Here is a 15,176-nt window from a genome sequence, read left to right as displayed (position 1 = left end):
CCGAAGTGGATCCGTATACAATTTTGAGCATCTTGCAGAAATAAAATGAAGAAGGAATAAAAGAAAGAAAGAAAGAAGAAAACAATCATATGGAACGACTGAATCAAAGGCTGAGGTAAACACACAGCAAAGAGGTTCCATGACACACACAGTGAGGGAAATACACACTCGTACATACACCGATGGCGATTCCCCTAAGTAGTTGTGTATGGTTTACGTTCGCGTTGCGCACGCACTAGCGAGCTAGCGATCGCGAGGTTCCACTTGATCCTGTCCTCGGAATCAGCTACAGTAGCGGCTGCAAAACGACTAACTGTACTCCAAAATTATGGAGCAATCACAAAATCTCGTTCTGGGAATTTCCAGACATTGATTGTGACATTTTACGTACAATAGGCAAGAGGAAAGGGTGAGTACGCGACAAAAAGTGGCAAATATCTGGACGTTTATTTAACGTTGTAATTGTAGGGTCCTCGTTTCTGAATTTCTGTGTTACTCAATACTGTTTGGAGTGAAGGAGAAAGATCATCGGAAAAGAGGTTTGTACCCCAGCGCTGCTGTGGCCCTGTGGCGAAGCAAAGGGAAGCAAGCATCTTTGCCAGTGCTCCCTCTGCCTGCGCCTGTCTTTGGCTATCCATCATACTCTGAGTCTGATATGAAAAGGTGCTCAATAATACAAGTGATTTACCACATGATAAATGTTTAACTCGTTTGATGCTACTTTCCTCACAGTCGTTGACTGAGCGGATAGATAGCTGTAGTGTAAACAAATACAAAATGTACCAACATTCTCTGCAATGAGCATTAGCCATTTATTCAGCTTGGGGAGTCAATGTAACATAGCACAGCAGACATTGCAGTGATTTCTAGACACTTCCTGCTATTAAATATTGAGATCCTTACACCTTAATGTGCCTGTTGCTGCAATGTTTTCTTCCATTCATTGTCATTACAGTAGATCAGATCTACTCATCTGACCTAAGCCAACTGAATCTGCACTCACGGAGGTGAAAAAGAAATTACATTGCCATTGGGACATTTCAAGACATTGCCTGCTCTGTGGTAGCGCTGCGAGACACATGAACGGGCCGCACAAATCCTCGGGGATGGCGTCCGCGTCCGACGAAGAAGCTGGAGACCTCGTGGCAGCCGCCACTGCTTCGTTTGTCCACTCGCAGATGAATGCACAACTTGGCAACTCCTGGGACCCCACCAGGAGTAAAGACTGGGATGACCAGAAGCCAAGTCAACAATGTCTGCTGCGTATCAAAAGGTCTTGGCTTGTCCCAAATTTGTTCACGATATCAATACCAACTCCAGGAAATTCATGCTTTTTCTTTAAAATCTTTAACAAGTGGACATTTCTTTGATAGCATTACTAAATCTGCTCTACTACATACAATATGTGATGCATTAAAGATATCAATTCAAATCCATTGAGATGATATTGTGTGAAGACAGTTAACAAATCAACAACTCAATCAAGGATGTTGCACATAAAATCTAACATTAGACGTTACACATAAAATCTAACATCTTAACCCACTGAGAACGAGTCGCGAGTATACATGAGAAGGTGTCTATGGGAAATGCACATTGTAGCAAATTCAGTCTGTCCTCAACGGGCTAACCAGAATATCAGTCAGACATCAAACATGCAAAGAAGCAACCTTGTTGGTGACGGTAATTGACTGCCATTCATGCATATAATTGTACTAAGTGTTATTATTTGTTTGTATTGTATTTCATGTCAATCATCTCACCTTTTTGTGTGTGTGTGTGTGGAAGAACATCTCTTTCAGGACTTTATTCAAAGATGTCACATTTATTATTACTCATCTTTAAAAAGCAGGGAGATGAATCCCATGGTCCCTATTTAAAAAGGAGATTAAAAAAGGAATGTTTTGTCATCAAGAATTTCAGTATTTAAAGCAACAACATGTACATGTAAATTTAATTCTGTTGCAATGTCTGCAAGTGGAAACATGCAAAATTCATTTGAGCTGGCCAAGCACAACAAATTACTTGTTGAAGTGCAAAAATATCCACTTTTGCAGTATTTTTGAAAAGACATTTGGTGTCTCTATGTGAATCCCCTTCAAGACTGCATACTTTATCTCCACTCTGCCCCGTGGTACACATAAATGTATCTCGATTCTAGTGTAGTGCACAACATGAGCCCATGCCATGTATACTCAAATGTCTGATTCAAAGTCTTCTTTTCCTTTTTTTTTTTTGTATCACATTGCAGTCAAGTACACTGATGTATAAATTTGCTGGTTTGGATGCAAAATGTTGTACTTCCTACGTAGTCTTTTGTGATAATTGTTTGACAGTTGAAATTTCTGATCAAGTCAAGTAGATGCATCTAACATCACTTGTCTATCAGTGCTTATAGAACACTTTGTTGAAGCATTGAGGAGAACCAATATGTATCTAAGATACAAACATTACAAAATTATTTGCTGATGATGATGCAGTTTCATAGCTTAAATGAGTGTGACTTCTCCTCTTACTGTATGTCTTGTAATGATTAGGCACTACTGTAAGACGAGGAATGTTTGCGTGCATTTTAAGTTCGCAAATTTCGCGAGAGCCAAGATTCGCGAAATTAAAATGAACGCGAAAGTTCTTGTCTACACTATATGCATTAAATGTTAGAGGCAACTCGCGAAAAAGGCCGTCGGCTCCAATTCGCAAAAATTTTATGCCGCGAAAGTATTGTGTTTTACAGTATTCTTTTCTGCAAAACTTATAGGGTTTATCACTTGGGGAAGCATGTCACTCTGTTGAATTAACCCATTGAGGAAGGGTTGATTTTACTATAACACGCATTTCCCATAGACACCTGCTCGAGTATACTTGGGACTACCAAGTCTTCAACAGGTTAACAACAAGACTGAAGAATGGGACTGTTTGTGAAGAGCTGCCCAAATTGTCATACCCTTCAGGATGTGATGGCTCCACATTTCCTATTCTCGGTGCATTATACTTTTGTTTTCATCAGAAAAATAACATTTCAATAGTTTCGAAATGAGCATGATTTAATGCACACACCCCTACCCCCCCCCCCCCCACACACACACACACACACACATGCACACAAAGTGACACATTTGACAACAAACATCATAGAAAACTTGCAGTTCATGAACATCTGTTCCATTTTGGTGTGAATCTCATGATGAGACTGATAATGCATGTTTTGTGCCCCTTTTCATGAAGCATGACAAAACAACATGGTGATCGATTTGAATTGTGAAGACAGAACTAAAATGCAAGATTGGATTTCTATTGTTCAGTTGGTATTGCCCTTGAATACTTTTTTTTTTAATTGTGGGACCTGATCAAAGGAAAATGAAGACAATCACACTGATAATAAATTGTAACTGTCTTTCTTTCCTTTCACTTGTTTTATTCTACAGGGACATCATGAACATATATTCAGAGCCTCCCTTAGGAATGTGTATTGTTCCAGAGGAGGATATAACGAGGGTAAGGAGGAAAACAACAACAACAGTAATTGATTTGCTCCTGACGAAACCTTAAGCTCTGTGTGTGTGTGTGTGTGTGTGTGTGTGTGTGTGTGCGCGTGTGTGTGTGTGCATGTGTGTGTGTGTGTGGGTGGGTTTGTGTGCTACACTGTGCTGTTTTGAAACAGCCACACTTATCATGCCATGATGACTAAACATTGAAGTGTTCGATCATTGCACAACGTATGCAATAAAGGCACAGGAATTGGAATTTCAATCAAAGGGATATCCTGACTCGTAAGAATAAGTGTATGAAGTCTGAATAATTAAGAGCAGGGAATATGCCTTGTCTGTCATCGTCAATGTCTGCCACTCCCGTCTTTGATAGGTGCACGCCCTGATCACTGGGCCCTTTGACACTCCGTACGAAGGCGGCTTCTTCCACTTCGTCATCAAGTTCCCGCCGGATTACCCAATCCGCCCGCCCAGGATCAAGCTGATGACGACGGGCGATGGCAGCGTGCGCTTCAATCCCAACCTCTACCGGAGTGGGAAGGTGTGTCTCAGCATCCTCGGGTAAGTCAATTGCTGCATTCGTCTCTATCAAACTTACTGCCTGAATGTCATACTGTACAGGCCACATATTTCACTTTGTGTGTGTGTGTGTGATTTTTGCAAGTTTGGTGATATTCACAAATTTAACAGTACATGAAAATATTAATTCTGATCCCGACATGAATGCCACATTCACACATACATTTCTCTATCCATTACTCTACTCTACAATGGCAAATTTAACCACTCACAAAATTGTCAGGAAGTCCCAATTCGTGAAAAAATTAGACTTGCTAAATGTATGGCTTACAGTATTTGACATCCGAGTATGCTTTTTTGATTATAAAAAAAGCCAAACATCCGCAATGTGGTAGCATATTACGAAGTCGTGTTCCTTGAAGACTTGCATCACATTGCCTGTTGCATTTTGCTTACCTATCCATACAAACCTTTTAAAGTTTGTGTCTGTTGCTTTCTCAATTTGCATGGTAACAGTGTTACGAGGGTGATATTAATTGTTTTTTGATATCTTGGTCATTTCAAAACCGATTTTCATCATGTAAACTTTGATTTCCTTTTAGAATTGATTGCTTTTTCATATTTCATAGGTAGTTACTCATCATTTCACCTAAAAAACACAAAAAATAGATAAATAAATGAAAATCTGAAGCCCCTTCTCAACCAAAACTATACCATCCCTGTAAAGAGATGGGGATAAACGTGATATATAACAGTGATATTTTGTACGGCAATACCAAGCTATGGTATGTCATAGCTTGGATCAAGATTTTTTTTTTCTAAAGAAGGCAACCTTACCAAAGGTCATTTTGTATTAAAACAGCATGCATATTGAATTTCTAGAAAGAGCATCAAAAATGTCCAAAGCCTAACAGTGATTCCTGAGAGGCGTGAAGGCCACTAATACTCAGAAGACCATGGATTTGTAAGCCTTTGATTAGTTCTAGCCCTGCTATGGAGTGTTCTGTGTGAAATGGTAAAGTGAAAACCCTGTGCTTACTGTACTCACTGTACTCATGCAACCTGCTCCTATTTAATAGAAACATTCATATATATATATATATATATATATATATATATATATATAATATATATATATATATATATATATATATATATATATAATATATATATATATATATATATATATATATATATATATATATATATATGTTGTTCACAGTTTAATTATACAACCCTCTTTCTCTATTTTTGTGAACATTTGTTAATGGCAAGTTATGGGGAGACTGATATAAATTCCTGTATTTGCCAATTTTTACTGTTATTTCTTCATACATTATACTTGTCATCCTGCACTGTTGGCAAGTATGCCATTGAAAAGTTGCCAGAAATGAAGGCAAATTCACATTTTTAGATATTGTGGTTGAGAGTTTGACCTTTTATCTCATGATGGCAACTTATTTCATGTGTTTGTTTGTTTTTTTAATTCTTTTTTTTGTTTGTTTTTATTTCCCTATTTTGGCCATGGCAGGACTTGGAGTGGGCCAGCCTGGAGCCCCGCCCAGAGTCTGTCCAGCGTGCTCATGTCCATCCAGTCCCTAATGAATGAGAAGCCCTACCACAATGAGCCTGGCTTTGAACAGGTGGGTGGGGGTAGGGTCCCTCTATTTTGACCCATTGAATCCCTGTGGCAGTACAGGTTTCAAATTTCTGTGGTTTGGCACCGCCTATTAAAGTTAACATGGTCTGTATCATTCATCGTTAGTGTTTTATTATATATATAAAAAAAATTATCTTTCATTTTAGTCCTCTATTCATATACCAGTCATTGTTCTGGTTGGCAGAATGTTCAATAGCCTTGCAGTTGCTAGATTTGTAAACTGATTCTTAATTTGAAAACACATTTTAGAAGACTGAAGGAGGCCTCCGGGTGATTTTCAGATTTTAGCATATGAACATCTTTAAATTGGTTATACTTGGTAGGCCTAAAGGATTTCAGAATTTATAGTGATTGCGATGAGGAATAAAAAGGTTTACAAAATTCATTAAAAAATCACAATGAACGAGGATGATGACATAGCAGCTTCACAGAAGTGTGGATATTTGGATGTGAAAGAAAGCAGAACAAATGAAGAAAGGATGCATAAATTCTACACAGGTGAAGTTGTTAAGCAAGTGTTATGGTGATAGAGTACCATATGTGAGCCTCCTATGTCATCACCCTTGTTCAGTATAATTTAGTTTGGGGTTTTTCAGACTATTGGTTTTTCTGCTCGAGGACCACAATAATTTCCACAAATCTATACATGGCACTGTCGATAATGTACTATATGATGTGAAATTATGAAAATCATGTGGAATTCCCCTTCAATGCATCCCTGTTTTTCTCTCAAAATGACAAATGTTTGTTCATTTTCACATTTTTGTTGTTGCAGATTTAAGGAAATGAAATTAATTTGAAATTAATCAAATCTTCATTCCCGTATAAGATGCACAGTAACCTTCAAAGTTGCCAAATTGATGACAACAAAATTTTTGTTTTTGTGCAGCAAAGTCCCACCAAGGACTTGATGGATTAAAGAGAAAGCTCAGTTTTGAGTGTGAGACAGGGCTGTTGATAGCTATAATTGCCACCCCCCCCCTTATGAATCTACACCCCATAGATATTGGTGCAGTTCAGCAGTGTGATGTCCAGTGAGGAAGGGTTGTACAATCAAATTTACTCAAAAATTTTTAAATTTATAACTTGCGAAGGACTGTCCAATTTTCCTCATCTGATACTGATGCGTTCCACTTCTGTTTCTGCTTTTGAGTACTGAATCTGTGTACGGTATCAGTTTGGGAGAATCCCCCTTCAACCCTTTCATTCTCATGGACAACCCGATTGTACACAATGGCACTTGTGAGGTGGCCATGCTATTGAAGGTTACTGTATTGAATACAGAAATATTTATTTTCGCACTACACATACTTTTTTGCTAGTTCAAATTCTGAAACCCGGGAAAATATCTTCATGATTTTCTGTACACATTATTAATGAGGGGAGTCATGCGCCTTTTCAGCTGATAAGCACTACTGGAATAACAGTACATGTGTCTGCATATGTACATGTATGTATCCTAGTATTCATTTTAATGCATCTGTATGTTTAATTTGATGGACACTACAAAATTTTCGCAAGTCTGAACCCACTCCAAACTTGATACATAGTTGCATTGATGTTTATATTTCAGGGCAATCAGGCAGTACTCTGATTTTCATGCGATGAAATGTCTGTCGTTTAAATTCTGTCGTTTTTGTGAGGTGATGAAAACATAGGAGTACGCGGTTGCCAGCATGAATTTAAGAACCTGCGAATACGTTTTTGAGGGCTCAGTGCAAAAAATTAATTGCGCTAACAGTTATTCACATAAAAGTAAAGATGTTAAACAGTTAGTCCTTTTCCGTGGATGTGCCCGATGCAGGAGCGTCAACCTGGGGACTGTCAGAGGTACAATGAGTGCATCAGGCACGAGACCATCAGGGTGGCAGTGTGCGATATGGTAGAACATCCAAGCAAAATCATCCCGGCAGCACTTCAGTAAGCCTCTGTTTGATGACTGTTTGTCTGCCTGTCTGTCTGTCTTCTGTCCTGTTGTTTGTTTCTCCCAATCTCTCAGCTCTATTTTTCCATTTTGTCTGCTGATATTTTGATTTCCCATGTATAGATAAGGAGTATGTGTGTATCTATTTGAATGCATTTGTGTGAACACAGTTGTGTGTATGTACATGTATGTTTCCAATGCTTATGTGTGTGCAGACTTGTGTGTATGTAATATATATGTAGAAGTTAAAGTAAAGTAAGTGTATGTTTGTGATGATGTGTACTGTTTGTGTGCGTATTGTATAATTTCATGTGTATGCATGTATGCATACAATATAGACAGTATGCATAATGCATACATGCATGTGTGTTTGTATAGTGAGTTGGTGCATAATGTATGTGTGTGTGTGTATACAATATACTAGTATCTGTGTCTGACTATCTGGTGTCAATACATGTTTTTATATCTTTACAAGTATGCGACAATGTGTTGCCTTGCACCTTTAAGGTTTACTGAGGAAATAGTTAATCCAGCATATGGTGATATATTTTTAGTTATAGTATGTTGGCATGCTTGAGGCAAAGCACAGTTTACAGTGTAGTATGTAGGATTGTGAAATGCTAGCCAAGTACCAATCATACTTAACCCGTTGAGGACGGTTTGATTTTGCTACAACACGCATTTCCCATAGATGCTTGCCCGAGTATACTTGGGACTCGTCCTCAACGGGTTAACAGGCTCATGTGAGAGGAAGCAGTCTTCCTGCCAGGTTTTGAAATATTTTCAGTTGAACTCGTAAAACTTTGTTTTTTTAAAGGTGGAGCTCTATCATGACAACACATGCCCATACATAGTTTACTGCATTTATACATTCGGCCTTCAGTTGCATGTTCTCTGTGTAATGCGAAAGAACGCAAGAATTTGGCAGTAGAACTATAAAGAAGAACAACTCCATGTCTGAGGATAATTTGGATACATCTCGTGTTGGTGTATGTCATGATAGGGATTCATGTCCCGTGTATGGTCTAGGCATTTTCCATTTCCCACAAAGATACAAATGCAGAAGCTGTCCTTCACAGGCCTGTTTTCTTTTCTTTTCTTTTCTTTTCTTTTCTTTTCTGACCAATTTATTAAAATCTGGGAGAGGACATTTTGTCATCCATGAGGCCTGAGCTATATTTCTGGTGAAAATTCATCCAGCAGTGTGGAGGGATGAGAGTTTTTCTTGGATGCCACTTTCTTTTTATTTAAATGCCTCAAGTCATCCTCTAGTCAACTACAGTTAATGGGGTCTAGGGTACATGTACTCCATAAGGTGAATATCATGTCATCTCTAGGAATTACATCTCATGTCCACCTTACGATGTGATCATCTTTTCTTTTTTTCCCATTGTGTGTGTGTGTGTGTGTGTTTATTTGGTTGGTTTTTTTTTGTTGTTTTTTTGTTTTTTTTTTGGGGGGGGGGGGGGGGGAGGGTTGCTCAATTGTTTTTTATGCCTCCGCCATGAAGTGGTGCCGGAGGCATTATGCTTTCGGGTCGTCCGTCCGTAATGAATTTTGTGGACAAGGTAACTATCAAAACCTGTTGAGGTATCCCAATGAAACTTGGCATGTATGTGTATTAGGGGGTGAAGTTGTGCCTATCAACTTTTGGGTGCACATGCTCAAAGTCAAAGGTCAAAAGGTCAAGGTCAAATACATAAAATTTCACTATTTCCACCATATCTATTGAATGCCTGAAGATATTTTCTTTAAACTTAGTGTATACATGTATTACCCAATTAAAATTCTCTGGTGAAAGTTTGGGTCATGAGGTCAAAGATCAAAGGTCAAAAGGTCAGGGTCAAATACATAAAATTTCACTATTTCCACCATATCTATTGAATGCCTGAAGATATTTTCTTGAAACTTAGTGTATACATGTATTACCCAATTAAGATTCTCTGGTGAAAGTTTGGGTCATGAGGTCAAAGGTCAAAGGTCAAAAGGTCAGGGTCAAATACATAAAATTTCACTATTTCCACCATATCTATTGAATGCCTGAAGATATTTTCTTGAAACTTAGTGTATACATGTATTACCCAATTAAAATTCTCTGGTGAAAGTTTGGGTCATGAGGTCAAAGGTCAAAGGTCAAAAGGTCAATTAAAAATATTAAAACTTTTTTTTTCTCCGTACCTTGGAAAATTGTTCAAGGTATCTTCATGGAACATAGTATATACATGTACTGACTGGAATTGATTATCTAGAGAATGTAGGGTTCATGGGGTCAAAGGTCAGAGGTCAAAGGTCAAGTGCAACACTTCAAAATTTTACTATTTCCCTCATATTTATGTAATGCCAGCAGGGTTATTTTTTTTTACACTTGGTGTATGCATGTGTAACCTAATAGAAATTCTCTGGAAAGTTTTTTTTTTCTTCTTTCTTTGCCTCAAAGGTCAAAAGGTCAAAAATCAAGTGAAAGTGCTGAACTAACTTTTTCCTCCATATCTCGGAAGTGGCTCAAGTTATCTTGAAACTTAGTACATATTATGCATGTTCTACCTGAAAGTGATTATCTTATGAATTTTAGGGTCAAGGGCCAGATGAAAATGGTAACAATTTACTATTCAATTCAGAAATTCACACCAATTTTCCACACCTGTACCTTGAAAATTACTCAATGCCTAAATGTATGAATGGGTCAAAGTCAAGTTAAAGTCCTTAAATCCCTAGGTACATGCTCTCCTATTCATCCAATTAAACCTAGGTCAAGGAAGGTGAACATTCAACACATTTGTGACAAATTTGTTATTTCAATATTCTGCCAATTTTGTGAAAATGTAATCACACATTGTCCACATGTACTATTAGTTATCCCCTGCTTGTTCACGAAATACGGGCAAATATCTACGGTCTGGTGCCATATTCCATGAGGCCGAAGGTCGAATGGAATATGGCACCAGACCGTAGATATTTCCCGTATTTCGTAAGAACTAGCAGGGGGTAATGATTTTATCTTTTAGTGTAAGTGCTAACCTTCTTCTCGCTGATTTCCCCTCGTGAATGATGTTGAAATCGCCGGCTGTTGGCCATGACCATGTTGACTTAGGCCTACGTCTCGCGAGCTGATTACTGTATGTGCGCATACAACTACAAATACGTACAAGCCATAAGATACTGCAGTAGCCAGATACGTAAGTTCTGTTGTCGTTTATCAAGCATCTAGTGGTCTCAGGTTATGTGCGTAATACGCTTGAGGACCACGCGCCGTCCATTTGTTTTGTACAGGATTAGCGCGCACTTTCCTATAAGCGTCTTTGGTGCACGCGCAGCTAGCTGTGTAATATGACGTCATATCACGGAATACGGAATATATTTAGTGGTGGATTTAGCGCATGCGCACAATATGACCTTATCACAGAATACGGGAAATATTCAGTGGTTGATTGACCAATGAGATTACAGAATTCACGATCACTAAAAGATAATATCTAGACCTATTGGGAAAATCATGCATTATGGCGGAGGCATACCAGTCGCCAAAGCGACATTTCTAGTTTTGTCCTCATTCAATGATTTATCATTTTGCAGCATAGTAAACATTTCTCTTCAGAAGTAATGTAAGCTCCCACACTATTTGCATGTCTTGCTCATAGGATAAGTTCTGCCTGCACCCAAATAATTGAGAAAAATGAAAATTAGGGAAATTTTGTACACATACAAAACAAATGGAGAGCTGCTTAACCCCTATATCATGCCGTGTAGCCACATTATCTTGTACACTCTCTAATGATAAACTTTTACAATTCATGCTTTTTAATGTGTCTGACTTTCCCCCCAAATTTCCACTGATATGCTTCTTTGATTTTTCTGGTTTCATACAAAGAAGCATATTCATTGTCAGGGTGGAATTTCCCTTTAAATCTCATTTGTTCTCTTTGCCCACCTTTGCCTGACCTTTCACCTTCAGACAAGTGATCCAGACGTCATTCCCTGACTTCTACGAGTACTACAAGACAACCGTCAAGGACAAGATGCATCTCACGGGGCAACGCATGCAGGTATCACTGCACAAAATTGTTATGAATATTTGAAAAACAAAGCCTAACATTTCAACAACAACAACAACAACAACAATGCATTAATGGCTGGGTGAACACAAAGGTGTGCGGTGTACATAGATGTATTTCACCAATTATGTACTGTAATGGTTTGATATTACTTTTTGTGTGCTGATTACTGTCAAGTCCTTTATGATTAAGGTGATTTCTTCATTTGTGTAGAAAAGGCTTCTCAAGATTTACTGGAAAGCTGGATATTGGCTGGCAGTTATTAACCAGAAAAGCAATGAAAAGGTGCACTTCCTAAACTTTCTCAAATTTGATACACCTCTGCTAGAGCGCTCCAAAGGGTAGACATTTCCAGGCCAGACTAAAAAGAGGGTTGATTTTTTGAGAGTTGATATTTTGTTCTGATGATTATGATGATGATGATGATGATGATGAAACAACATTTATAAAGCTCCATTTATCTGTAGAAATATTCTAAGGTGCCCATTTTTGTTCTGCATTCATATCTTCATCATGTAAAATGCTTTTGGTCTTTCATAGTATATTAGTAATGATATCATGTTTCTTTCACTATGCCTGACGTGAGCACCATGTGGCTAGGTTCTCTTTCCGTCCACATGAAATTTTGTAATGCACACAATAACTCAGAAATTACAGTCTAGATTTTAATCAAGTTATGGTCAAGAGTGAACGTGACATGGCAAATAAAAGAAGATATTTTGAGGGGTAAAAAAAAAAAATAACCAAAACATTATTGCACTTTACTGTTTCACCAGTAAGTTAAAAGATATCGGACTGACAGCATGCATACATATTTGCTATTCTGATTTTGGACAAAAAAAACAACAAAAAGGCCTGGAATTTGATCTGAAAATCGTTCTAACACTCTATTCCTAAAGAGATCAATGTTCATGTGTGGAATTGTTGGTATAATGATTCACGTTGTGCAGAGTTTTTTTTTTTCATCCAATCACAGCAATGATTTCTTTTTTTCTTTCACCTGCACTACAACCCAGGATCCCTTTGGCGAGAAGCGAGGCAAGTACGACTACACTGCCCTCTTGCAGCGATTGCAGGCCATCCGGGTCAAGCTGGCCGAGCAGGCCATGGAGACGACGTCCGACGTCGAGAGCAGCGGTGGCTCCGACATGGACAACGAACCGTCTGAGACCGGACTCGACAGCTGATAGTAAGCCCCTGCTTCTCCGTAGAGTCACTATTAGCGCTTTGTTATGTGCATATCATTTAGTCGCTTTACAAGGATCTTAGTTGTAAAAGAAGGAAGAGAAAAATAGTGTCCCTATGAAGTTCGCCATTTATGCCTGGAGCTCTTGAGAAACCTGAAATTGGCGCTGGCAGATGGATGATTCTCACCCGGACAAGTGTAAACTGGTCAAAATGTAGAACTTGCTATGTGCATATCATTTGTCACTTTACAAAGATATTAGTTGTAAACGAATGAAGAGAAAAGTAACTGTCCCGTAGGTTCACCAACTATGCCTGATGAATTCTTGGTGAACTTGGAATTGACGCTGTCAGACGGATGATTCTAATTGGACAGATATAAACTGGTCAAAATGTACGTGTAGATTGGAGTCAAACTTCGGCCAAGTAAATTGGGCTGTGAAGTACCTGTCATGTACTGCACTCAAGGGAACATCCAGTGATTGCAAGGGAGTGTAATTGGCTGCTTGCCCATTCTGGAGGTTATGTGACCATTTCAGGCCCACTAAGATAAATCCTGTCGACGTCATCTATGGACATGTTGCCCCCAGGAATGAACAAAAGTGAACCAGAGGAATCTCTCCATGCTTCAAATCATCAAGCAACCAAGTGTCCAACTTGACTTCTAGCAACCTCAAACTATTTCTCTATAGAGAAGTTGGCCCAATTGCTAGATTTGCCTTCTGTTCACTTGAATGCACCATTTAATTTTTTTTTCTGTATATCTTTTTTATGTGACTAATCCTCGTTATCATTCTGAAGCTGAAAAAGTGTTGTTCTTTTCTTCTTCTTTTTTTACATACTTCCTCCTTGTGTGTAGAATAATTCCTCATGAGAATAATTATTGCCTAATACACATGTACCTTTAAAGGGTTTATTCATTACCACATACATGTCTTTTTGTTAAAGTGAAAACTTGTTTCTTTTTTGCCAGGAAGAAAAAGGTTGAAGCTACGATGTACTCATTTTCTAAATGGGAGCAAGGAAAATATTAATTCTGCACACTTATTTTTATTCATTTATTTTATCTTTTAATCAGCTATTATCCACTAATGTTGGATGTTTGCATGCAATATATGAATATTCCAATATGTGGCTAGTAAAAGGCATTGGCTATGACTTTACTGTAGTCGTATTGGATGAATGATATGTGTCATCCAGTCTAGCCACCACCCTCCCCCCCCCCCCCCCCCTGAAGATTATGCCTTTTATTAATTCAGTCTCAACTTTCTGTACGGTGAACATTGCGAGTTTTGTGGTAAATCCGTTGCATGGTTTAAGGTCAAAGATGAGTTTCCCTCATGAAAAGAAAGCAAACTTACCCGAACACCCGTCCACTCACTTGTAAATGTGAATGTTACAGTGAGGAGAATGTGAATGCTAATCAATCAGATTCCAGCATCTATGATTGTGCATAGAAAAATTAAATGACATCTAGCTAGACAAGCATAGCTCTGCAAATACATGTAAGTGTAGCCACTGAAGCCATTTAGTTTCTATAAATTTTAGTCCTGGTTTATAGTTAAGATTTTGCATTTTATACAGAATCTAAATCTTATTGTATTCTCAAAAGTTTACATCATGCTCTTCAAAATTAAGCAGTGGTATGAAGTGATATGTCGTATTTGTATGTTCTTTTTGAATAGATATTATGTGTGAGAGACTTTTTTTTTCAAATTATTATTGTTAGGTCCTCATTTTACATTTGTTTGCCCAATCATGTTTAAGATTACACAACAATAATTTTTTTTTTTCATTTTCTTTTTTTTTAAGAATTTGATTTTCATTCCTGTGGGCATGCAAAAGCCTGAGCAATATGAAAGCTGAAATTGCAAAACTTTTGAAGAAAATGAAACGAGCCACGAGAAAAACTGTTGTTGTTTGTTTCATCTCACAAAGGGACACACTTCACTAAACAAATTGTATAATCAGAAACCGACCAGCTACTGGTAGTGGAAGGAGTCAGTCGGCTCAAATACTATTAATTTTTGAAGAGAGAAAGTTGACAAGTTAAACTGCTGAAAATACATTTTGTGGTGACTGATGAAATTATGCACTGAAGTCATGTGAGAAAATGAAGGAAAGACTGACCATGCTCTGTGTTAGATGTTTGTATTTGAATCTATAGAAATATAAAAAGACTACAAGGTGTGGAATAAGACATGAATCATTGTTTCATTTTTTTTTTTTTTTGATATTTGGCAATTTTCCCCCAATGAACAAGTTTATACTCCTCTTTATATCTTTTTCTATAGGTCCTGAAATTTTGACAAAGTGAAAACTATCTGTAGTGTGTCTCATGTTTTGCT

The 15,176-nt window shown here is 38.0% G+C and overlaps 1 protein-coding gene and 1 long non-coding RNA gene across 3 annotated transcripts; both read left to right on the top strand.

Moving 5' to 3' along the window:
• The first annotated feature begins 275 nt into the window (after positions 1–275).
• On the top strand, positions 276–3,497 carry LOC139731747 (uncharacterized). Of its 2 annotated transcripts, none has more exons than XR_011710984.1 (3): positions 276–409; positions 956–1,273; positions 3,426–3,497. It is a non-coding gene; the product is annotated as an uncharacterized lncRNA (long non-coding RNA). The 2 variants fall into 2 exon arrangements; XR_011710985.1 differs by having other exon boundaries at positions 294–409; positions 959–1,273.
• Positions 3,498–3,606: 109 nt separating this feature from the next.
• LOC139731782 (ubiquitin-conjugating enzyme E2 Z-like) lies at positions 3,607–13,930 on the top strand. The gene is made up of 6 exons (XM_071642659.1): positions 3,607–3,624; positions 3,862–4,049; positions 5,539–5,650; positions 7,472–7,587; positions 11,544–11,634; positions 12,660–13,930. Exons 1-6 carry the CDS (start codon positions 3,607–3,609, stop codon positions 12,828–12,830), a joined length of 696 nt encoding a protein of 231 aa, XP_071498760.1. The 3' UTR covers positions 12,831–13,930.
• The last annotated feature ends 1,246 nt before the right edge of the window (positions 13,931–15,176 follow it).

This window comes from Diadema antillarum, unplaced genomic scaffold, assembly GCF_040938485.1.
Source record: "Diadema antillarum isolate AM-2024a unplaced genomic scaffold, OU_Dant_1.0 seq00000384_RagTag, whole genome shotgun sequence".
NCBI classification, from domain to species: Eukaryota; Metazoa; Echinodermata; class Echinoidea; order Diadematoida; family Diadematidae; genus Diadema; species Diadema antillarum.
The sequence above is the reverse complement of the archived record's forward strand: the minus strand, read 5'-3'. Positions and strand labels throughout refer to the sequence as shown.

Coding starts and splice junctions, on each gene's coding strand:
- LOC139731782 (XM_071642659.1), top strand. Junction 5,651..7,471: donor ATGAGCCTGGCTTTGAACAG/GTGGGTGGGGGT, acceptor TGCCCGATGCAG/GAGCGTCAACCTGGGGACTG. Junction 7,588..11,543: donor ATCATCCCGGCAGCACTTCA/GTAAGCCTCTGT, acceptor TTTCACCTTCAG/ACAAGTGATCCAGACGTCAT.